Here is a 24,669-nt window from a genome sequence, read left to right as displayed (position 1 = left end):
CTGCATTACCTGCATTTCCTGCCTCAGTTCCACCTGTGCAGCCTGACCAGGCACTGCTGAACTGATCCTGACCTGTCCCTGAACTGTCCCTGACCTGTCCCTGCTGAACTGATCCTGAACTGTCCCTGAACTGTCCCTGAACTGTCCCTGCTGAACTGATCCTGAACTGTCCCTGAACTGATCCTAATCTGTCCCTGAACTGTCCCTGACCTGTGCCTGACCTGTGCCTGAACTGTCCCTGCTGAACTGATCCCACTAAACTGTCCCTGACCTGTCCCTGACCTGTCCCTGACCTGTCCCTGCTGAACTGATCCTGACCTGTCCCTGACCTGTCTCTGACCTGTCCCTGACCTGTCCGTGCTGGAAATCCATGGATCCCATGGAAATCCATGCAGCCCTCTCCCTGCACAGCCTGTCCTGCCTCCAGGACCGCAGCCAGCTGTAGTATATATAAATAAACATATACATATATATATATATATATGTGAATGAGCATGTAAATATGTATATATGTATATCTAGATAAAGATGAATGTGTAAATATGTATTTCCTTCCATTGCAGCCTTGGTGAGAGGCTGTGCTGGTGAAGGTCATCATTCCTCATCAGGAATTGTTGTGACAGGACGAGGAGTAATGGGCTCAGACTGAAACAGGGGAAATTCAGCTTAGATATATGGAAGAAATTCATTATTCCCAGTGAGGGTGGGCAGGGCTGGCACGGGGTGCCCAGATTTGCTGTGGCTGCCCCTGGATCCCTGGCAGTGCCCAGGCCAGGCTGGACACTGGGGATGGACACTGGGGACAGTGGGAGGTGTCCCTGCCATGGCTGGGTGGCACTGGGGGGAATTTGGGATCCCTTCCCCACCCAAACCATTCTGGGCTTTTGTGCTCCCTCTCGGATGAAATCTGACCCCTAATCTGTGAGGAATTGCGTTCCTGCATTGTTCTATTCAGCAAAGCTGCGGTTTTTCACAAGCCACGATTGCTCAGAGGCACAAACATCAGCGCTCCATCCATTACCATTTTAAAATGCTTGTGTCCCATTTTTACGGCTTTCTGGAGCGTTTCTCTGTGTCTGGCGGGAGGCGGCGGGGTGAGGGAGAGGGAAATGTGCCTTTTGTGAGGCCAGCAGCCCCGGGCAGCCCCGGTGACACCGGTGACACCGGCGGTGGCTCCGCGCTCCGGAGCGCTCGGCGCTGCCAAACGCGGTGTGACGGCCCCGGCAGCGGGGGCAGAGCCGGGTGGTGACTGGAAAATCCTGTGTGAGCCTCTCTGGGCTCCTTTCTGTCCTTCCCAGGGACTGGAACATCCCGTGTGAGCCTCTCCGGGCTCCTTTCTGTCCTTCCCAATGACTGGAACATCCCGTGTGAGCCTCTCCTGGCTCCTTTCTGTCCTTCCAGGGACTGGAACATCCCGTGTGAGCCTCTCTGGGCTCCTTTCTGTCCTTCCAGGGACTGGAACATCCCGTGTGAGCCTCTCTGGGCTCCTTTCTGTCCTTCCAATAACTGGAATATCCCGTGTGAGCCTCTCTGGGCTCCTTTCTGCCATTCACTTCTCAGCCTCTTTTCAGGAATTGCTTCTGAAATGCTTGGGTGCTGTTGTGCCCCTGTGAGCAGCATTCCCTGTCTCTGGGGGACAAAGGGGGGACAGAGAAGTCACTGACCTGCTGGAGCTGTTCTGGCGTTGGGATGAGAGGAGGTTTAAGGTCCCTTCCAGCCCGGGGCAGCCCAGGATTGTGGCTGGGAAGGGTTAATCCATCCCCACACAGTGCAGGGATATTGATCTGCCGCTGAGGTCTGGGGGAGAGGGGACACGGAGCAGGGCAGGAGAGGGGACAGGGAATTCAGGATTCTCTCCTTTCCAGCCGTGGCCGGGCTGTTCCCCTGTCCGGGAGGGTTCCCCAGGAATTCCCCATCCTGCTGGCACCGCTCTCGGGGCTGGGTGAGAGGTGGGAACAGGGACACAGGGACAAGGGGGCTGCACGGGGAGGGTCAGGGCAGCTGCACAGCCCCCTCCCACCTGCGGGCACCGCGTCCTCCTCCCCGAGGAGGTGGAATTTGGCTCGTTATTAACTCGTCCTCTCAGAGCTTGTCAGATGAGGCAGATTTTAAATTCATCATTCATCGCTCTCATCACCACGTTCTGAGTGGTACCCACAACTGTTAGGGGAGTATTGCTTAAGGAAAACGAATGATGCGTGGCACAGCCCCGAGAAAACAATGTGTTTAACATTTAATAAATGATCTCTTTTTTACAGGGCAAGCACAGTAGGCTAAGCCTGCTCCAACTCAGACTTAACTGAGGCTCAAATTTAGTTTCCACGTTTAATTTCAAAACCGTTGTATTAACAAAACCCAGCACAACCTATGGGATGGAAATGTTGTAGATTTTGGGATTAAGAATCCCACGTGGAGGAGAGGACCAGAGCTGTAGTTAAACCTTGTGTTTATTTTATTCTGTAGGTACTTGTGCCACTGGAATTTATAAAGCTAAGAAGAAATCCCCTTGATACTGAGATTCTTCAGCCTCCTCCTGCACTCGTGCATCGACCGTGTTTTAACCAGCACAGGGAGCTCAGCTGCAGAAACACGAGGAGTTGTGTTGGTCAGAGAAGTGTGAGATTGGAACTGAAGGGATGCGATGTTCTAAGGCCAAGGCTGCGGATTTTGATATCAGCAGATGATTCCATCACGGAATTGATTTAACAAGCTCCCGTTCCACCAGACACCAACACCAGTGCTGGCATTCTGGGATGAGCTCCGTTTTTGCTTCTGCATTTCACGCCTGAAACGGGTCCATTTTGAGTTCTACTGAAATACTTCATGTCTTAAAACACTGCATTTACTGGGAGCCCTGCAGGTGGTGGCTGAGGTGACAAAGGGCACGTCAGGAGGTGGCCTGAGTCCATCTCATGGCTCTTCACTGAGGACGTGCCTGGTGTGTCCGTGTGTCTCAAATACCGGCTCTGTGTTCTGATTACCTTCCTTCATCCTGGGGTTTTTAAGTACAAAGCCAATTGTACAGGACAGGTCTGTGTGTAAATAAGGGATTGTACTCACCTATACGTCACTATAAATATGTATGAAGTTTTGTACATAGGAAAGGAAAAACGGCTCGAAGAATGTTTTCAGAGCTGTTCAAATGCACGGGCAGGGATTTAATCCATGTGCTCCCTCCCTCTCCGGGAAGGGATCCCGCTGGTTCCACCCCTGCCTGCATCCCCCGGGCTCTGCGAGGAGTTCTGGTGATCCGGGGCTGGGCTGGGCTGGGCTGGGCTGGGCTGGGCTGGGCTGGGCTGGGCTGGGCTGGGCTGGGCTGGGCTCAGTGTGAGGAGTTCTGGTGACCCAGGACTAGGCTGGGCTGGGCTCAGTGAGGAGTTTTTGGTGACCCAGGGCTGGGCTAGGCTGAACTCGATGTGAGGAGTTCTGGGTTAGGTTTTGGGCCGCTCCTTGCCCCAAACCCGCCGGGTGTGCATCAGGAGGGGACTTTTTGTTCCAGCTGCTGGAGGATGTGGCTGTCATTTCCAGTATTCTGCTCTATAATATCTGTAGCCTTCAGTGATTCCTTGAGTGCCTTACATGGCTTGTGGACAGAATTCCTGACCAGGAGGAGAAAATGCCCCTGGACCGACGCCGGCTCCTTGGCACCCCGTGTGCACAGAAGGGATTTAGCTTCGACTCAGGAAATCGCCGTGTCAATATGTGTATCAAACCCTGTATGATGTGCTGTACAGTTTATAAAAAAGGACTGGTGTAAACTTATGCAAAACCTAAGGCAGAGGAAATGGAGGTTTTTGGTCTGGCGTGCGTGACCCGTGTCCTGTAATCCTAGTCCAAAATCATATCCAAAATACAGAACGTTGGGTTCAGAGCTGCGACAGCAACCAACGGCCCCAAAACAGGGGCTGGAGAGATCGACTAGAGAATTTTACAGATATTTTTGTATTGTGATTCCTATGATATATATCGAGAGACTTTCTATTCCTTTGTAAAATACATAAATTATTGTCAACTTTTAATTAAAAAGATCTGTTTTAAACCTTCAAATTAGGCGCTGTGGTTTGGGCTGGAGGGGATGGGGAGCCGGGCTGTGACACGGGCCAGCCTGGGGGACCCGGAGATGCCCGGGGGGGCTCGGGGGGTTCAGCCAGCCCCGCGCTGTCTCTGCCACCACAGCGCTGCGAGATGTCACCTCGTGGGGACGGGCACGGGTGGATGGGCACGGCAGGGGCGGGGGGTCCTGGGCGGCTCTTAACGCGGCGCTGGGCTCTCTCTGCAGGGCGAGCGGCTGCGGGAGCGCAGGGAGAGCGAGGGGAGAGCAGGGGGAGAGCAAGGGGAGAGCAGAGGGAGCAGGGGGAGAGCAAGGGGAGAGCAGAGGGAGCAAGGGGAGAGCTCAGGGAGAGCAGGGGGAGAGCAAGGGGAGAGCAGGGGGAACGCAGGGAGAGCAGGGGGAGAGCAAGGGGAGAGCAGAGGGAGCGCAGGGAGAGCAAGGGGAGAGCAGGGGAGAGCAGGGGGAGCAGGGAGAGCAAGGGCAGAGCGAGGGGAGAGCAGGGGAGAGCAGGGGGAGAGCAGGGGGAGCAGGGAGAGCAAGGGGAGAGCAGGGGGAACGCAGGAGGAGCAGGGGGAGAGCAGGGGGAGCACAGAGAGAGCGCAGGGAGAGCTCAGGGAGAGCAGGGGGAGAGCAAGGGGAACGCAGGGAGAGCGCAGGGAAAGCAAGGGGAGCGCAGAGGGAACGCAGGGGTAGCACAGAGAGAGCGGGTGGGGAGCACAGGGGGAGCGCAGGGAGAGTGCAGGAGGAGCAGGGAGAGCAAGAGGAGAGCAGGGGGAGCAGGGGGAGCTCAGGGAGAGCAGGGGGAGCAGGGGGAGCTCAGGGAGAGCAGGGGGAGCTCAGGGAGAGCAGGGGGAGCAAGGGGAGAGCAAGAGGAGCAGGGAGAGCAAGGGGAGAGCAAGGGGAACGGAGGGAGAGCAGAGGGAGCAGCGGGAGCACAGAGAGAGCGCAGGGAGAGCAGGGGGAACGCAGGGGGAGAGCAGGGAGAGCAAGGGGAGAGCAGGGGAAGCAGGGGGAGCAAGGGGAGAGTGCAAGGGCACCGCAGGGGGAGCTCAGGGAACCAGGGGGAGCACAGAGAGAGCGCACGGGGAGCGCAGGGAGAGCAGGGGGAGCGCAGAGAGAGCGCAGGGAGAGCTCAGGGAGAGCAGAGAGAGCGCAGGGAGAGCAGGGGGAGCTCAGGGGGAGCAGGGGGAGCTCAGGGAGAGAGCAGGGAGAGCACAGGGGGAGCTCAGGGGGAGCAGGGGGAGCTCAGGGAGAGAGCAGGGAGAGCACAGGGGGAGCTCAGGGGGAGCAGGGGGAGCTCAGGGAGAGAGCAGGGAGAGCACAGGGGGAGCTCAGGGAGAGCAGGGGGAGCACAGAGAGAGCAGGGGGAGCTCAGGGAGAGCACAGGGGGAGCTCAGGGAAGGCAGAAGGAGCTCAGGGAGAGCGCAGGGAGAGCAGGGGGAGCTCAGGGAGAACAGGGGGAGCTCAGGGAGAGCAGGGGGAGCTCAGGGAACGCAGGGGGAGCGCAGCGGTGCCGGGCCCATGTCGGGGCGGCAGGAGGACGCTCTGCCCGCCTGCTTTGCGGGGCTGGGTGCGGGCAGCCCGCGGCCGCGGCAGAAGCGCGGCGGGATGTTCTGCAGCGTGGAGGATGCCTTCGACAACAAGACGCTGAACTTCTCCTCGCTCGCCGCCTCCGGAACAGCAACGCCCGTCGGGGGGCACCGCCGCGACACCCAGCCGGGACCGAGCCCCGAGAAGGGACCGAGCCCCGAACCCGAGCCCGGCCCCGGCGCGGCCGCGCTGCCCCCGAGAGCCGCCGCTCCGGCTGCGCTGCCCGACGGCTGCCGGCAGGTAACGGGACAGGGGCCGGGCGCTGCTGGGAGCCGGCCTGGCCGGCACCGCGCCGGGAGGGGGAGCGGGGACCTGTGCGAGTCCTCCTGCCGCCCTTCCATCCCGTCCCGGTCCGTCCCGTCCCATCCTGTCCCGTCCCGTCCCGTTCTGTCTCTCCCCTCCCGTCCCGTCCCATCCCATCCCATCCCGTCCCATTATCCCATCCCATTATCCCATCCCATCCCATCCCGTCCCGTCCCGTCCCGTCCCGTCCCGTCCCATCCCATCCCATCCCATCCCATCCCATCCCATCCCATCCCATCCCATCCCATCCCATCCCATCCCTGTATCCCATCCCTGTATCCCATCCCATCCCTGTATCCCATCCCATCCCTGTATCCCATCCCATCCCATCCCATCCCATCCCTGTATCCCATCCCATCCCATCCCATCCCATCCCATCCCATCCCTGTATCCCATCCCATCCCATCCCATCCCTGTATCCCATCCCTGTATCCCATCCCATCCCTGTATCCCATCCCATCCCTGTATCCCATCCCATCCCATCCCATCCCATCCCATCCCATCCCATCCCATCCCATCCCTGTATCCCATCCCATCCCATCCCATCCCATCCCATCCCATCCCATCCCATCCCTGTATCACATCCCATCCCATCCCATTATCCCATCCCATCCCATCCCATCCCATCCCTGTATCCCATCCCATCCCTGTATCCCATCCCATCCCATCCCCTCCCGTCCGTCCCGCTGTCTCCGGGCCGGTCCGTGCGCGGCTCTGAGCAGGGCAGGGCCCTTGGGCCGCTGTTCTCTCGGGGGTCTCGGCTGCCCCCGGCCCCGCTCGGCTCCCCCCGCTCCGTGGGTGTGCGCGCGGGGCGGGCGGGGGCGCGCACGCAGGCGGGGGCGCGCGGCGGGCACGCGCGGCAGCCCCGCACAGCGGCGGAGGCGGCGGCGATGTCTCAGCCCGGCAGGAAAAGCGTGACCCGGGCACCGGTGAGCGCTCCCCGCCGCGGGTCAGGGCTGCGGGGCTGCGGGGGATGAGGGGCTGCGGGGGCTGCGGGCCAGGGGTCGCTCCGGCCGGTGGGGAAGGAGCGGGGCGGGCGGTCTGGCACAGCCGGGGTGCCGGTACTGGTGCCGGTACCGGAGCTCCTGCCCCGTGCAGCCTCCCCGCTCCGCTCCTTTGTTGCGGGGCCCGGCCGGAGCCCGGCGGTGCCGCCGCTTTGTCCCGGGTTTGGCCCGGGGGGACAAAGGCGGGCGGGCTGCGGGCGCTGCCCCGCCGTGCCCCCGGTCCCGGTGCCCCCGGGATCGCCGTTACCGAGGGATGGGCTCAGCGCTGTGGGAGCATCTCTGAGCTCCCCGTGCTCCTGCCCCTCTCAGCCCGGTCCCCCCGCGGCTCCCCCGGCCCCGCCGCGCTGCGTGGGAGGGGATTCCCTTCTCCCCGCACGAGTCGGGACAAATCGCTCGGTGGCGATGCCTTGTGTTTTGTTTTTTCTGCTTTCGCTGGCTCGCGGCAGAACTCCCTGGGGAAAAGCGCGGTGGGTGCGGGAGCCAGGGAGCACCGCGGTGCGGGGCTGCGGGAGCGGGTCCGGGCCGGTGGGGATGGGGAGGGGGTGAGGATGAGGATGGGGTGAGGATGGGGTGAGGATGGCGGTAAGGACGGGGTGAGGATGAGGATGGGGAGGGGGTGAGGATGAGGATGGGGTGAGGATAAAGATGGGGTGGGGATGGGGGTGAGGATGAGGATGGGGTGAGCACAGACCCCACAAAGGGAGGGGCCGTCAGGCTCTCCCATGGGGCAGCAACACTGAGGCTTCTTTTGATCGATGTTATGGGACAAGAGGAAACAATAGACACGATAAATCCTGACGGTTCTAAAAAAGAGAGCACAACTCTTTAATTTAGCTTTTGCATACCAGCGATGCTCTTTTAAACAAGCCCCAAAATGTTTCTGGGCACTTTTGCCCCAGGACCCGGCTCTTTGTGGAGCAGCATCCCCAGGCTGTGCCGCCACGTGCTCAGTTTTGTGCCCAGGCCGTGCTCTTTGTGTTGCCCATTTCAGCACTGGAAATCATTTTTCAGATGAGCAGGAAAGGAATCCTCTGAAATTAGGCTGCAGCTCCACATAGACATCAGCGCTGCTGCTTCCTAAATTTCCTAGTTAGAGATTCTGGGTGAAGATTCTGCAAATCTGAAAACTGTGCCACTGTCTGGCTTTGAAGTGAGGCGAGTCCTGGAGGCTTTATCTGCCTCTGACTGCGAGAACGAATGAATGGCAATAAATTACCAGGTTAATGAGATGCACTGAGAAGCCTCAGCTGGAGCGGAGGGAGGAGGAACACGGCTCAGCCCTCAGAGCTGGGGGGGCCCAGGGCTGCCAGGCTCAGGGCACAATTCCATACAGTTCCCTTTGCAAATGTAGTTGTGAAATAGTCTGGATAGTCACTGAACTTGAGAGATTGGAGGGAAAATATTAAACCTAGATTTAATTAAAGCTTGGAATGAGTAAAGTGGAATCCAAACAAAGGAATCTTTAAAAAACTGTGGGTTTTTTTTTTTTTTTTTTTTCATTAGAGTGACCAGATTCTAATCAAAGGAGGAAAAATTGTCAACGATGATCAGTCATTCTATGCAGACGTTTATGTGGAGGATGGATTAATAAAGTAAGTTAAAAATTTATATTTGCCAAAGTAATTTCTTAGAATGATACAGTGCCTTGGGATTTGAACAAGGCTCATTCCCACCATCGTTTTTTTGAAAATCTTTTAAGAAAAATAAAGGCAGCATTTTAGAGTAGTGTTGGGAAACTCGAGCAGCGCTGGCAGCTGGGGAGGAGCAGCAGAGCTCGTTGGGCTCCTTGGGCTCCCTCCCTTCAGAGCTGCTGCCCGCTCAGGGGAGTGCTGGTTTCCTTTGCAGGCAGATCGGAGAGAACCTGCTGGTTCCGGGGGGCACCAGGAGCATCGACGCCCACGGGCAGCTGGTGATGCCGGGCGGCATCGACGCGCACACGCGGCTGCAGGGGCTCGCCCCGGGCGTGAGCCCGGCCGACGGCTTCGCCCAGGGCACCCGGGCAGCGCTGGCAGGAGGCACCACCATGATCAGTAAGGGGAGCCCCAACCAACAGGGGGTCCCAGCAGAATACACAGCCTGGGGTCACTGCAGGGGTGTTTGTGTGCCCTCATAGCACAGAAATGTCTCTGGGTGCCCTCACAGCACAGAAATGTCTCAGTTTGTGTGCCTTCATAGCACAGAATTGTCTCAGTTTGTGCACCTTCACAGCACAGAATTGTCTCAGTCTGTGCACCTTCACAGCACAGAATTGTCTCAGTTTGTGTGCCCTCATAGCACAGAAATATCTGTTTGTGTGCCTTCACAGCACAGAATTGTCTCAGTTTGTGCACCTTCAGAGCACAGAATTGTCTCTGTTTGTGTACCTTCACAGCACAGAATTGTCTCAGTTTGTGTGCCTTCACAGCACAGAAATGTCTCTGTGCACCTTCACAGCACAGAATTGTCCATTTCTGCTGGGCACACCAAACATCACCGAGCTAACCAAAGGTGCAGAGCCTCCTTGCCTTGCTGCACGTGGATGTTGGAAATACACACCTCTATTAGAAATGTGTCTGCCCCTGCCTCACCTCATCAGAGAGCAGAACAGAACAGCACTTTAAACACCTTTTAGTGGGTTTTTAACAGCTCTGCAAGGTTGGGGGTTGGGGTTTTTTGGAGTTTCTCGGCTCCGTTTTTTTGTTAGTGTGGAATGAATCTGCTCTCTGTTTTGTTCCTGTCCGGTTCCCAGGAGCCCCAGGAGTGGTGTGTGACTGCAGGACCAGTGCCAGCAGTCCTGGCAGAGCTCCCCATGGAGCCCATGGGTGGGGAATGGGAGCTGGGGGCTATTCCCAGAATTTGGGGAGGTGATGGGCAGTGGGTGCTGCCCGTGGGAGCTGCCCAGAGCAGAGCCACCCCCGGGCACTCCCGGTGCTGTGCTGGCCGGACAGAGATGACAAAGCCATGGCTTGGGGTCTGCTTGGGGTCTGCCTGTGGTGTTTGTCACCTCTGTGCCTGGCAGATCCGCTCTCGCTGTCTCAGAGCAGAGCTGCCCTGCGTGTGCATCCCACAGCAGCAGCTCTGGCAGGGCCAGCTGCCCGTGTCCCTGTCCCTCACGCCATGTCCTGTCCCTCACACCATGTCCCTGTCCCTCACGCTGTGTCCTGTCCCTCACACCGTGTCCTGTCCCTCACGCCATGTCCCTGTCCCTCACGCCGTGTCCCTGTCCCTCACGCCATGTCCTGTCCCTCACGCCGTGTCCTGTCCCTCACGCCGTGTCCTGTCCCTCACTCCATGTCCTGTCCCTCACGCTGTGTCCTGTCCCTCACACCATGTCCTGTCCCTCACACCGTGTCCCTGTCCCTCACGCCATGTCCTGTCCCTCACGCCGTGTCCCTCACACCATGTCCTGTCCCTCACGCCGTGTCCTGTCCCTCACACCGTGTCCTGTCCCTCACGCCGTGTCCCTGTCCCTCACGCCGTGTCCTGTCCCTCACGCCGTGTCCTGTCCCTCACGCCGTGTCCCTGTCCCTCACGCTGTATCCCTGTCCCTCACACCATGTCCCTTTCCCTCACACCGTGTCCCTCACGCCATGTCCTGTCCCTCACGGCTTGTCCCTCATGGCCTGTCCCTCACGGCCTGTCCCTCACACCGTGTCCCTGTCCCTCACGCCATGTCCTGTCCCTCACGCCGTGTCCTGTCCCTCACGCCGTGTCCCCACAGTTGACCACGTGTGTCCGGACGCGGGGAGCAGCCTGCTGGCCGCCTACGAGCAGTGGCGCGGCCGCACCGACGGCCAGGCCTGCTGCGACTACGGCCTGAGCGTGGACATCCCCCGCTGGCACGAGGGCCTGGCCGAGGAGCTGGAGGCCCTGGTCAAGGACAGGGGTAAGGGCACGGGGACCCCAGCGGGTCAGGGTTACTGCAGGGGACAGGGCAGAGCTGTCCCCAGCACCCAGCGCTCAGGGATGGGCACAGGCGGCTGTGTCCTCTCCTGGAGCTGGGACCCCCTGTTCTGTCCTGGAGCTGGGACCCCCCGTCCTTCCCCTGGAGCTGGGACCCCCCTGTCCTTCCCTGGAACTGGGACCCCAATCCTTCCCCTGGAGCTGGGACCCCCTGTCCTTCCCCTGGAGCTGGGACCCCCCTGTCCTTCCCCTGGAGCTGGGACCCCCCTGTCCTTCCCTGGAACTGGGACCCCAATCCTTCCCCTGGAGCTGGGACCCCCTGTCCTTCCCCTGGAGCTGGGACCCCCTGTTCTTTGCTAGACCTGGGACCCCCATCCTTCCCTGGAGCTGGGACCCCCCTGTGCATCCCTGGAGTTGAGACCCCCCATCCTCCCCTGGAGCTGGGACCCCCATCCTTGGCCATCCAGCAGGGAGTGTGGATGAGGACACTGGCGCCGAGTTCCTGCCATAACACCTGGGTGTGTTCTCCCACCTTTGGGCAATTGGCAGCCTGGTCATGGAAAGGGGTTTTGGGAACTAAAGGAGTAGGGTTGGCCACCCTGACGTGATGTACAGGAGAAACATTTAAATAAAAACCTCCAAGGCAGGGCTTAGAGAAGGGAGCTCAGCTTTAAGCATTCCACAGTGGTTCTGCTGTGCCTGTAGCTCCTGTGCGTCCCGAGGTGTCCGTGGGATGTGGCTGGCTGGAAAGAGGAAAGCAGAGCAAGCAGCAGGGATTCATGCACTCATTAATACCTATTGCCATGTCTGGAACTGCATTTTCCTTCAGATATGCTAATGCAGAGCTAAATGTCTTCAGTGCAATTTGTAGTCTTGCAAGCAAGGGTTTAATTGGTCAATTACCATAGAAATTCCCAGTGAATTTCCCATTAAAATGCAGAGTGGCTGGAGTAATGGAGCTGTTCCTTGCAATATGAAATACAGCTGTAATTTGACCATGGTTTGGTATTGCTCATTGCCTCTATCCGTACAAAATACAGCAGCAATTCACAGAATCATGGAATGGTTTGGATTGGAAAGGACCTGGTCCCATTCCCTGCCATGGCAGGGACACCTCCCAGTGTCCCCAGTTTCCAGCCCCAGTGTCCAGCCCGGCCTTGGGCACTGCCAGGGATCCAGGGGCAGCCACAGCAAATCTGGGAATTCCATCCCAGCCAGGGAACAATTCCTGCCCAAAATCCCATCTAAATCTACCCATTGTCAGCTCAGAGCCATTCCCTGTGTCCTGTCCCTCCATCCCCTGTCCCAAATTTGAGGATAAGCCACAGAGTGAAGCCAGCACTGCAGGAAATCCAGCCTGGGAGTGAGGCAGCTGAGTGTGCCCTTGGAGCAGTCACAGAGGGCACCTCACCCCGCACGTGGCCCACAGGGGTTTCATTTTTTTGGTTCAGGTGCACCATAAAGTGGGGGTTTATTGTCTTTCACAGCTCCCAAGCTTTGAGGTCACTGCTTGTGGGGACATTTCCCACATCAGCCCTTGGCTTTGCTTTGCTTCCAGAGTAACCCTCGCCAGCACAACCCCCTGGCCCAGCCACCCCTGCCCAGCCCAGGCCAGGTCAGGGAGTTTTGAGGGACAAAGCCACACGTGTCATTTTCTTTTTCCAAGGTGTGAACTCCTTCCTGGTGTTCATGGCTTACAAGGACAAGCTGCAGTGCACTGACAGCCAGGTAGGACAGGGGAGTGCAGGGACAGCCACAGGCTCACCCCGAGCTGGGGGCAGTGCCAGGGCTGACCTGGGCACTGCTGTGTCCTGGCAGATGTACGAGATCTTCTGCACCATCCGGGACCTGGGGGCCATCGCCCAAGTGCACGCGGAGAACGGAGACATCATCGAGGAGGTTTGTGTCCTCTGAGACCTGGGGGTGACCAGGGCACGGGGAGGGGAGCCCTGGCACTGTCCCTGCTCCTGTTTCTGTCCCTGCTCCTGTTTCTGTCCCTGCCTCTGTCCCTGCTCCTGTCCCTGTCCCTGTCCCTGCTCCTGTCCCTGCCCCTGTCCCTGTCCCTGCTCCTGTCCCTGCCCCTGTCCCTGCCCCTGTCCCTGTCCCTGCTCCTGTCCCTGCCTCTGTCCCTGCCTCTGTCCCTGTTCCTGTCCCTGCTCCTGTCCCTGTCTCTGCTCCTGTCCCTGTCCCTGTCCCTGCCTCTGTCCCTGCCTCTGTCCCTGCTCCTGTCCCTGCTCCTGTCTCTGTCTCTGCTCCTCTCCCTGTCTCTGCTCCTGCCTCTGTCCCTGTCCCTGCTCCTGTCCCTGTCCCATCCCTGTCCCTGTCCTTTCCCCTGTCCCTGCCCCTGTCCTGTCCCCATCCCGTCCCTGTCCCTGCTCCTGCTCCTGTCCCTGCCTCTGTCCCTGTTTCTGTCCCTGCTCTTGTCGTTGTCCCTGTCCCTGCCCCTGTCCCATCCCTGTCCCCATCCCTGTCCCTGTCCTTTCCCCTGTCCCATCCCTGCCCCTGCCCCAGTCTCAGTCCCAGTCCCAGTCCTGGTCCCTGTCCCTGTCCCTGTCCCTGCCTGGGCAGCTGCTGCCCCAAAGCCTTGCAGGGAGCAGGACCCTGTAGCAGCTGTGCAGGCAGAGCAATGTGCAGGGGGATCAGGGTGTCCTGTGGAATCATCAGTGTCCCCATGGATCCTCACACGTGCTTGGGCTCCCAAAAAGCACTTTGGGGGTTCCTAAGGGTGCCTGCCTGCCTTAGGTGATGCTTTTCCCCATTATCTCTTGTGTTTAGGAGTTTGGATTTGGGAGGTTTGAGGCTTTTCCAGTAATGTCCGTGACACTGGCAGTATTTAACTCCATCAGCACTGGGGAATGCCTTGGTGTCGCTGCCTCTGCTCGTGGGGCTCATTTTTCCCGTTTATTTGTAGGAAAGTCAGTCCTGGCTCCAGGCTCAGTCAGATGCAGCAGGTGGAGTCAGCCTGGCAGCTCCCTTAGCTCGTGGCCACGCCAGTGTTCAGTGTGGTGTGGGAGGAAGGCTGAGCTGAAAGCCAGATCCAATCCTTCCAGTGGGTTTATTTGAGCAAACAGGATAGAGGCTAATTCCCACCTGCTGGGATCTGATGTGGGAGCTGTTCCTCCGCTGGCTGTGCAGCATGAAGTGACCTCAGGCAGCTCAGAGCTGCAGCAGGGATTGTGTGAGCTGTTAGCATGGGGACACCTGAGCCCTGGGGACAAGCTTGGAGCAGATCTGTGACAGAAGTACAGACAAATAAGCACCTCTGAGAGCAGGGTCCCTGCAAGGATCCTGTGGGATCTGCTCCGTGCAGTGCCCCAGGAGCCAGGGGGGTTCATCACCTCCCCCCAGGGGGGTTCATCACCCCCCCCTGCCCTCGGGGGGCTCTGGGCAAGCTGTGCTGGGTCCGTGGTGCCCTGGGCAGGCTGTGCCCATCCCTGACTGCTCTCTCCTTCCTCCCCAGGAGCAGAAGAGGCTGCTGGAGCTGGGGATTACGGGGCCAGAGGGGCACGTCCTGAGCCGCCCTGAGGAGGTAACAACGCCAGCCCTGCTGTGCAGAGGGGCTGGGACACCTGAGAGCTGGGACACCTGAGAGCTGGGACACCTGTGTCATGGGAGACCTGTGTCATGGGACACCTGTGTGCTGGACACCTGTGTGCTGGACACCTGTGTCCTGGGACACCTGTGCCACGTTCCTGTGCCCACAGGTGGAGGCAGAGGCCGTGTTCCGTGCCATCACCATCGCCAGGCAGGCCAACTGTCCCCTCTATGTCACCAAGGTCATGAGCAGGGGTGCTGCAGATGTCCTGGCTCAGGCCAAGAGGAAAGGTGAGGCTGGCCTGCACGGGCAGTCCCTGAGGCTCTGCATGCACAGGAATCTCATCCTGACTGTGGGCTCTGATAAACCCTCACCCTCTCACTCCCCCACGCTCCTGGGGCGCTGAGGCTCGTGCTGGTTCTCATGCTCTCCTGCTGGAGTTAATTGCTTGGAGCTGGGAAGATTGGAAGGGATGTGTTGGAAACTGTGACACTTCATCTTGGCAGACACAGCTGAGAAACGGGGAATAATCCACTTGTGATCATTTGGTGTGAGCTGAATGAAAAACAGATGTGGAACGAGCTGGGGGTGGAGTGGGAAGGGCTGGGATCAGTCCCGAGGGGAGCAGGGTGGGAGGGGGAGCTTCCCCCTGCCAGACAGACAGGGGTTTGGCTTAAAGGAAGGCATGACAGCTCGTAGGAATGTGTGCCTGCTGTAAGGAGAGGACAGACAGATCCAGAGCTTGCTCTGACAGTGTGTCCCAGCCATCTGAGATAATCGAAAGGATTAGCGAGAGCCCGAAGTGCTGGGGGTGCCGAGCGAGGCGGAGCTGCCGCGGGTGGTGACAGCAGTGCTGTCTGTGCCCGTGCTCCCCTGATGGCACCCTGCTCTGCAGGCACCGTGGTGTACGGGGAGCCCATCACCGCCAGCCTGGGCACCGACGGCTCGCACTACTGGAGCAAGAACTGGGCCAAAGCCGCCGCCTTCGTCACGTCCCCGCCCGTCAGCCCCGACCCCAGCACGCCCCATCACCTCAGCACGCTGCTGGCCAGGTGGGAGCCGTGCCACACCTGGGCACGCTGCCCTGCCTGCATCCTCCCACACCCCCCTGCACACCTGTGGGGCCGAACCCCCCGAGCCATTGGTGCCCCATGGTCTGCCCAGCAAGGGGGGCTGGGGGTGCCATCAGTGCCCCCTCCCTGAGCCCTGCCTGTCCTTTCCTCAGCGGGGACCTGCAGGTCACAGCCAGTGCCCACTGCACCTTCAGCACCGCTCAGAAGGCCGTGGGCAAGGACAATTTCACCCTCATCCCCGAGGGCACCAACGGCATCGAGGAGCGGATGTGCATAGTCTGGGAGAAGTGTGTGGTAGGTGTGGAGTGCACCTGGAGATGTGGGATGTGTGGGACATGAGGGATGTGGGACATGTGGGAGCACTCTGAGATGTGGGACATGTGGGAAATGAGGGATGTGGGACATGTGGGACATGTGGGAGCACTCTGAGATTTGGGACGTGGGAGATGTGGGTACACTCTGAGCTGTGGGAGCACTCTGAGATGTGGGAGCACTCTGAGATGTGGGTACACTCTGAGCTGTGGGAGCACTCTGAGCTGTGGGAGCACTCTGAGCTGTGAGCACTCTGAGCTGTGGGAGCACTCTGAGCTGTGGGAGCACTCTGAGCTGTGAGCACACAGATCTGGGAGCACTCTGAGCTGTGGGAGCACACTGAGCTGTGGGAGCACACTGAGCTGTGGGAGCACACTGAGCTGTGGGAGCACACTGAGATGTGAGCACACAGATCTGGGAGCACACTGAGATGTGGGAGCACTCTGAGCTGTGAGCACACAGATCTGGGAGCACTCTGAGATGTGAGCACACTGAGATGTGGGAGCACACTGAGCTGTGGGAGCACACTGAGATGTGGGAGCACTCTGAGCTGTGAGCACACAGATCTGGGAGCACTCTGAGATGTGAGCACACTGAGATGTGAGAGCACACTGAGCTGTGGGAGCACACTGAGATCTGGGAGCACACTGAGCTGTGGGAGCACTCTGAGCTGGGAGCACTCTGAGCTGTGGGAGCACTCTGAGCTGTGGGAGCACTCTGAGCTGTGGGAGCACTCTGAGCTGTGCCTGTGCTGGATCTGTCACTGCCTTGTTAATTCAGATGAGCCAGAGGGGTGACACTGTCTAGACACTGCTGCAGCTTCAGAGAGCTGCTGAGAGAGAGTGAGACACAGAAATGTCTTCTCAGAGTCTTCAAAGGCTGCTGTGTAGGGACCATCCTCTGCTCTCACTCAGTCACAGGGAGTGTCTGCAGCATTTTCTCCCCAGGGTGATGAGGTGTTCCTGTCCCCTGGTGCTCACCAGGCCTGGCGAGGTGCATGGGGCGAGGGTGTCCCTCCTGTGGGACATGGCCATGCTTCCAGCTGCCTGCTCAGCCCAGGACCCAGCAGGGACAGGTCTCAGTGTCACCTCAGGGTGTGCCTGGCAGCAGAGCTGTGACCCGAGGGTGGGATCAGCCTTGTCCCTGCGCCCCAGCGCACACTTCCCTGCCAGGAGCATCCCTGGGGGCTCTGTCCTGCATCCCCCAGAGCAGATGTCCCTGTGCAGACTGCAGGAGCTTGGGAGCTGAGCCAAGCCACCCTGAAACCTCTCTTAGGTGGGCTTTGTTCAAAGAGAAATATAACAGAAATAGCACTGCTTAGGTTCACTTCCAGTCCTTCTTCCCTGGCTGTCCTTGGCCCTCCTCAGTGCTCCTGAGCTGCCTGTGCAGGAGCTGGAGCCAGCCAGTGAAGGTCTTGCTTTCCAGAGACTTCAGCCTCTGAAGTCCAAGGGAAATGAAACCTGTCTCTGGTATCCTTTATCCCCAGGGCCAGGCTCATCCTCACATCCCTCCCCAGTGCCAGCACAGACCTCGCCCCACTCGGGCACAGGGGGGCTGCAGCAGCTCCAGACAGGGACAGCCCAGGGGACAGGGACCCTGCCTCAGCAGCTCGGGGCTGTGTCCATCTGGGATGTCTCCTCATCCCTCCAGGTCCCTGGGAAAATGGATGAGAATGATTTCGTGGCGGTGACCAGCACCAACGCTGCCAAGATCTTCAACTGCTACCCCAGGAAGGGACGTGTGGCTGTGGGCTCCGACGCAGACCTGGTGCTCTGGAACCCCAAGGCTACGAAAATCATCTCAGCAAAAACCCACAATTCGGTAACATGTCTTTTGCATCATTTTCTGGGGCTGCTTTTAGATCAGAAGAGATCTGAAAACAGTGCATGTCCTCAGCTAGATAGGATCATTCAGCAGGGGAGGAGTTGTCTGTGTGGGTAAACTGATGAAGGACCTTGCATTTGCTTTTAAAAATACTGGGAAATATCCTTTTATTGCTGTAAAGGGTGGGATTGGCACTGGGTAACCACTGCAAGGCAGTTGGCATCTGAATTGGAAATCTTAATGTCAGTGTATTTACTGTGGACTAGAAAAAATGCTGAAGTATTGAACTATTGCTGAACAGTGTATTAGTTATAATTTAATATGTATTAAACTACTGCTATCATTTAATATATCATGTTCTTAATCTTAATAGAAAGCATAATTTAAATATTCTATAAGGAATATATAAATAATATAATAATATAAATATAATTTATTAAAAGTATCCAACTATTGCTGTAGTTTACTATTATTGGTTTAAAGGTTTAATATTATTGGTTTAAAGGTTTGTTTTCTTCACTCCAGTTTGCCTCCCATTGGAATCTTGTTATTTGAAATATGAGGGTTGGTTAGTTCTGGCTGCTGGTGTACGAGGACCAGTGCACAAAAACGGGGGCATTGTTGGCCTGAATATCAGGGGATTTTTTTCCAGAACGTGGAGTACAACATATTTGAAGGCACCGAGTGCCACGGGGCCCCAACCGTGGTCATAAGCCAGGGCAGAGTTGTCCTTGAGGACGGAAATCTGAGTGTCACCCAGGGCTCAGGCCGCTTCATCCCGAGGAAGACATTCCCTGACTTTGTCTATAAAAGGATAAAGGCCAGAAACAGGGTAAGGAGAGTTTTATTTCCACAATCCCCTGGTTTGATCACAATCTCTCTGTGGTGTACTGGGGCTGCTGTGATGGCAAAGCTGCAACAGCAGCAGGATATCATTAATGCAATTTCTTTCTGTGTTCTTGTGTAACTGCCTGGCACCTCAGTCAAGAGTTCTTAGTATTAGAGCTAATAATGACAGCTTTATTAGCCTATTAAAATGTTACAAAGCAAAATTACAATTCCAGCAACAGGGTTTTTAGTTTGTACTGAGGTAGAGGGAGGAATTCCTCTCCTACCTGTGCTAGAGCAGTTCCTGTTGCTCTGTTCCCACTGCTCTGCAGTGTTGGATGCTCAGGGATGTACATCCTCCAGGTACTGGAAATGCAGCAAGAGAAATCCTCCTGTGTGCTGGCACAGCTTTTTAAAGAGACAAAAGACATGCAAATATGTAAAGAGCTTCTTTACAGCTCTGTCCTCCTTGCTTTTTCCCTGTGCTATTGCAGACTCTGCCATCTGCATCCTGCACTGAGGCAGAGCGGGAATGAGTAACCCAAATTAACTGCAGAGAGACAAGACCTGACTCTGGGGCTCCTGGAGGGCAGGGTGGGGATGTGCCAGCTCCCTGCAGGGTGGGAATGGGACCCAGAGAAGGTGTAGATGCCCCATCCCTGCAGATGCCCAAGGCCAGCCTGAAAGTCCTTTTAGATCATCGATTCCAACCATTCTCCCGGCATTGCCAAGGCCAGCACTGCCCCGTGTCCCCAAGTGCCACATCCACAGGGCTCTGAAACCCCTCCAGGGATGGGCACTGCACCAGCTGTGCCAGGGCTGGGCAGCCCTTCCTGTGAAGAGATGTGCCTGTATCCTGCCAGAATGTCCCCAGGCACAGCTGGGGGCCATCCATAGGTCTGTCCGTGTGTCTGTCTGTGTGTCTGTGTGTCTGTCTGTGTGTCTGTGTGTCTGTCCCTGTGTCTGTCCCTGTCTGTCCGTGTGTCTGTCTGTGTGTCTGACCCTGTGACTGACCTGTGCTCCCTGTGCAGCTGACCAAGGTGCACGGTGTGCCCCAGGGAATGTACAATGGGTCTGTCTGTGTGTCTGTCCATTGTCTGTCCATGTGTCTGTGTGTCTGTCCGTGTATCTGACCCTGTCTCTCACCTGTCCCCCCAGCTGGCCGAGGTGCACGGCGTGCCCCGGGGTACAAATCCCAGGGGATGTACAGTGGGTCTGTCCATGGGTCTGTCCATGATCTGTCCGTCTGTCTGTCCTTGGGACTATCCATGGTCTGTCTGTGTGTCTGACCCTTGTCTCTCACCTGTGCTCCCTGTGCAGCTGGCCGAGGTGCACGGTGTGCCCTGCAGGACGTACGATGGGTCTGTCTGTGTGTCTGTGTGTGTGTCTGTGTGTCTGTCCATGGTCTGTCCGTGTGTCTGTCCATGTGTCTGTGTGTCTGACCCTGTCTCTCACGTGTCCCCCAGCTGGCCGAGGTGCACGGCGTTGCCCCGGGGTACAAATCCCAGGGGATGTACAGTGGGTCTGTCCATGGGTCTGTCCATGGTCTGTCCGCGTGTCTGTGTGTCTGTCCATGGTCTGTCCATGGTCTGTCTGTGTGTCTGACCCTATGTCTCACGTGTGCTCCCTGTGCAGCTGGCCGAGGTGCATGGCGTGCCCCACGGGATGTAGGATGGGTCTGTCTGTGTGTCTGTCTGTGTGTCCATGGTCTGTCCGTGTATCTGACCCTTGTCTCTCACCTGTGCTCCCTGTGCAGCTGGCCGAGGTGCACAGTGTGCCCTGCAGGACGTACGATGGGTCTGTCTGTGTGTCTGTCTGTGTGTCTGTGTGTCTGTGTGTCTGTCCATGGTCTGTTTGTGTGTCTGTCCATGTGTCTGTGTGTCTGACCCTATCTCTCACCTGTCCCCCAGCTGGCCGAGGTGCACAGCATGCCCCGTGGGATGTACGACGGGCCTGTGTGTCTGTCCATGGTCTGTGTGTCTGTCTGTCCATGTGTCTGTGTGTCTGACCCTGTCTCTCACCTGTCCCCCAGCTGGCCGAGGTGCACGGCGTGCCCCGCGGGATGTACGACAGGCCTGTCCGTGTGTCTGTGTGTCTGTCCATGGTGTGTCTGTGTGTCTGTCCATGGTCTGTGTGTCTGTCTGTCCATGTGTCTGTGTGTCTGTCCATGGTCTGTCCGTGTGTCTGACCCTGTCTCTCACCTGTCCCCCAGCTGGCCGAGGTGCACGGCGTGCCCCGCGGGATGTACAATGGGTCTGTCTGTGTGTCTGTCTGTGTGTCCATGGTCTGTCTGTGTGTCTGACCCTGTCTCTCACCTGTCCCCCAGCTGGCCGAGGTGCACGGCGTGCCCCGCGGGATGTACGACGGGCCTGTGCACGAGGTGCCAGCGAGTGTCAAGGCCGTGGCTCCCGGCGTGGCGTCGCGCCCCGCGCCCTGCGCCGGCAAAGCCGCGGCGCCGCCCGTGCGCAACCTGCACCAGTCCGGCTTCAGCCTGTCCGGTACGTGGGGCTGGCTGGGGGTCTGGGGCAGTCTGGGCTGGGCTGGGCTGGAGGAACCTCAGTTCTGCTCACTAGGGAAACCGTTTGTCCTGTGACACGGGGAGCAAGGGCAGCACACAAAGCTCTAGAATGTTCTACAGTATTTATGTCAGTGCACAAAGCCCAGCTCTGTTTCCAATTTAGGGCAAAGCTCTGCCCTAAAACGACTTCCATCATGGTTTTCTAGCTGGTTGGATCAGATGGATCCCATATTATTTGATAAATGTTACCAGTCCCCACATTATATTATATACAAGATTTATTTATCGGAAAGCCGTTTATAAATCTCCCGGAAAGAAATAATGACAAATGAAGAAGTTCACACAAATGCAGCCATTCCAAGCTGTGCTATGCTCGTAGGGTGTCTGAGATGGCCTCTAATGAAATTATTGGTATTTGCTGAGGAGGTGTTTTGTGGTTGTGGCATGGAAAGCAGCGGGGCTGCCCCGCTCTCTGCTCTCCCCAGGGTCACAGGCCGACGACCACATCGCCCGGCGCACGGCACAGAAGATCATGGCCCCGCCAGGAGGGAGGTCCAACATCACCTCACTGTCCTGATGCTGTCCTGGCGCTGTCCTGGCGCTGTCCTGGCGCTGTCCTGGCGCTGTCCTGGCATTGTCCCTCCCCAGGGCCGGCCAGGCAGGGGCCGTGTGCCGCCCTCCGCGCGGAGCCCAGCGAGGCAGCGCCCTTCCCTCGTAGGTAGAGTAGAGTGATGCTGAGGTAGCGTCCCTGGGGTTCTCTGTTCCTTCAGTAGCTGCTAGCAAAGCCCTGTGCATGCACTCCTGGGGCTGTGGGACAGCGTGTGGATGAAGGCTCATCCAGGCTGGATCACGCTCTTCTCAGCAGCCCCCACTGCCCCTCCCAGCACAGCACTGCAGGGTGGGCACTGCCATGGTCCCAGCCCTGCTCAGCCACGGCTCCCAGCCCTGCTCAGCCACGGCCCCCAGCCCTGCTCAGCCCTGCCGTGCTCCCAGAGCCTCCCCCAGACCTGTCCTCGAGGGCACAGCCCAGGGCAGGGCTCACAGCCCAGGGCAGGGGCAGCTCCTGGGCCAGTGTCCTTCTGTCAGCCTCGTTTTTTAAAGATTATTTATACATTTTTTCAGGAGCTGAGTGTGAGTCCAGTACCCAATAGCAGGGCTCGTTCGGAGGCCAGGTGCATGCCACACACTTTTTTATAAATTATTTTAGCCCAGGTATTGTATTGAAAGGTGTGTGCAGAGTGAACCTCTGGCTGTGGAGCCAGCAGGCACCTCCAGGAACACTCTCCGTTCCTGTCTGCTCCTTGCTTGGAATAAACTTGGTTGGAAACCACGGAATGTGGAAGTGGTTGATCCACCCGAGCCCCTCTGGGTGTTTGCTTGCCTTGGGTGTTTCTGGGTGAGGTCTGTGCCCCCCTCCCTGACTTTCATCCCCTGGGAGGGGAGGCTCAGCAGGCGCGGCGCGGGCACAGTCCCACCCTGCTCCTCTGTGCCCGGCTCGCAGGGAACCCACAGCTCCCGCAGCGGGGCCGGGCTGGGCTGGGCTGGGCCAACGCTGCTCCCAGCGCTCTGAGATGGCACCACGCGTCTGTGAGATGTCATGACATGTCCATGAGATGTCACGACATGTCTGTGAGATGTCATGACATGTCCATGAGATGTCACAACATGTCTGAGATGTCCCGACATGTCCATGAGATGTCATGACGTGTCCGTGAGATGTCACAATGTGTCTGAGATGTCACGATGTGTCTGTGAGATGTCACGACGTGTCTGAGATGTCCCGACATGTCTGAGGTGTCACAACATGCCTGAGATGTCCTGACGTGTCTGTGAGATGTCACAACGTGTCTGAGATGTCACAACATGTCTGACGTGTCATGACATGCCTGGGATGTCCCAATGTCTCTGAGATGTCACGACGTGTCTGACGTGTCCTGACATGCCTGGGATGTCCTGATGTCTGTGAGATGTCACAACATGCCTGACATGTCCCGACATGCCCGGGCTGTCCCGATGTCTGTGAGATGTCCCGACATGCCCAGGCTGTCCTGATGTCTGTGAGATGTCCCGACATGCCCGGGCTGTCCCGATGTCTGTGAGATGTCCCGACATGCTCCGGCTGTCCCGATGTCTGTGAGATGTCACGACATGCCCGGGCTGTCCCGATGTCTGTGACATGCTGATTTCCTCGGGCTCTGCTGGGCTCACTCTCAGCCCTGCCCGAGCCCGGCCCCAGGAGGGGAGCGGGGCTGTGGTGGCACAGCAGGATCTGCTCTGGGTGGGAGCTGGAACCACACGTGGCAGCCCCACAAACACGAGTCCATGAGTTAGGAACCCACCCACAAATCTAAACCAGGAGGGATTTCATGTTTCCTTGTGGATTTTTTTTTATTATTTTATCTGATATGACCTACATTTCACAGCTTAATGCTGCCGCAATTTCTGCATTAAGCATATGGGAATGTTTTTGTTTGGATGTTTTATATTTATTTTTAACATAATTTCATTAGTTGATTTTTCTGGTTTTCCTTGAAATTGCACATCTAGTGGGAGGTGTCTCTGCCATGGCAGGGGGTGGAATGAGATGGGCTTTAAGGTCCCTTCCAACCCCCAATATTCATGATTCTGTGATCTCTTTTCTCCCTGAATAGAGCAGTGGGGAATCCATAAGGAATGGAAAGACAGAAGTCACAGTCTGATGTGTCCAATGTCCATGGGGTGACAGGGACAGCTGCAAACACCAAGCAGAGGAGGTTCTGTAAATGTCCCTTTTCCCACAGCTGGCCTGGTTGGTGCCAGCCCTGGGCTGGTGAGGACCCAGCAGACCCCGTTCCCTCTCCCACACCACCCAGTTTAGGTCCCTCCGTGCTCTGTGCCAGCCCGAGGCTCCAGCCCTGCCAGCCCTTCCCTGTGGAGGGACGGTTTGGATTTATCTGTTTATTCCCTGTGTCAGGGAGCTGTCAGAGCCAGCACAGCTGCCCCAGCCTCCTCTAGCACAGGCTCAGAGCCAGCAGCATCTCTGCAGCTCTGCCAGTGCCAGGAGGGGCTGAGCAGCTCCTGCTCATGGAGCCAGAGCCTGCAGGAAACACCTCCCCCATGGCCCCACACACTCGCTGGCCCTAATTCCTTTGGACAGCTTTCCTGCAGGCTCTGGGTCAGGGACACCAGGGACTGCTCTGTGCCCTTGGCTGAGGCACATCCCTGACTCTGCAGCACCAGAGCTGGGATGGAGAGCCCCAGGACCCCAGAGTGTGCCTGGAGTGGGGATGGACCCTCAGTTCTGCGCACAGCATCCTTAGGGATGGACCCTCAGTTCTGTGCACAGGAGTGTTCCTTAGGGATGGACCCTCAATTCTGTGCACAGCATCCTTAGGGATGGACCCTCAATTCTGTGCACAGGAATGCTCCTTAGGGATGGACCCTCAGTTCTGTGCACAGCATCCTTAGGGCTTGACCCTCAATTCTGTGCACAGGAGTGCTCCTTAGGGATGGACCCTCAGTTCTGCGCACAGCCATCCTTAGGGATGGGACCCTCAATTCTGTGCACAGGAGTGTTCCTTAGGGATGGACCCTCAATTCTGTGCACAGGAGTGCTCCTTAGGGATGGGACCCTCAATTCTGTGCACAGCATCCTTAGGGATGGACCCTCAGTTCTGTGCACAGGAGTGTTCCTTAGGGATGGACCCTCAATTCTGTGCACAGCATCCTTAGGGATGGACCCTCAATTCTGTGCACAGGAATGCTCCTTA

The 24,669-nt window shown here is 57.7% G+C and overlaps 2 protein-coding genes across 10 annotated transcripts in view; both read left to right on the top strand.

The window, feature by feature from the left end:
* Window positions 1–3,274, top strand: part of JAKMIP3 (Janus kinase and microtubule interacting protein 3) — a 65,373-nt gene extending 62,099 nt beyond the window's left edge. For all 9 annotated transcript variants that reach the window (XM_033065588.2, XM_033065587.2, XM_033065586.2 and 6 more), the window contains one exon: window positions 2,464–3,274. The gene's annotated coding sequence lies outside the window, so the exon portion shown is untranslated. The remainder of the gene's footprint in view (window positions 1–2,463) is intronic.
* A 3,519-nt stretch (window positions 3,275–6,793) lies between these two features.
* On the top strand, window positions 6,794–22,255 carry DPYSL4 (dihydropyrimidinase like 4). Its single transcript, XM_033066773.1, has 14 exons — window positions 6,794–6,873; window positions 8,452–8,540; window positions 8,794–8,978; window positions 10,649–10,813; window positions 12,497–12,558; window positions 12,649–12,729; window positions 14,291–14,359; window positions 14,535–14,655; window positions 15,261–15,417; window positions 15,591–15,732; window positions 17,401–17,571; window positions 18,227–18,406; window positions 20,729–20,900; window positions 21,406–22,255. Exons 1-14 carry the CDS (start codon window positions 6,835–6,837, stop codon window positions 21,495–21,497), a joined length of 1,725 nt encoding a protein of 574 aa, XP_032922664.1. The 5' UTR covers window positions 6,794–6,834; the 3' UTR covers window positions 21,498–22,255.
* The last annotated feature ends 2,414 nt before the right edge of the window (window positions 22,256–24,669 follow it).

Source organism: Catharus ustulatus, chromosome 8, assembly GCF_009819885.2.
Source record: "Catharus ustulatus isolate bCatUst1 chromosome 8, bCatUst1.pri.v2, whole genome shotgun sequence".
Taxonomy (NCBI): Eukaryota; Metazoa; Chordata; class Aves; order Passeriformes; family Turdidae; genus Catharus; species Catharus ustulatus.
This window is presented reverse-complemented; position numbering and strand designations above follow the sequence as displayed.

Excerpts from the sequence above, each read along its gene's own strand:
- DPYSL4 (XM_033066773.1), top strand. The coding sequence starts at position 6,835 with ATGTCTCAGCCCGGCAGGAAAAGCGTGACCCGGGCACCG. Across the intron at positions 12,730-14,290 it reads ACGGAGACATCATCGAGGAG|GAGCAGAAGAGGCTGCTGGA; the intron begins GTTTGTGTCCTC and ends CTTCCTCCCCAG. Across the intron at positions 18,407-20,728 it reads GGATAAAGGCCAGAAACAGG|CTGGCCGAGGTGCACGGCGT; the intron begins GTAAGGAGAGTT and ends CCTGTCCCCCAG.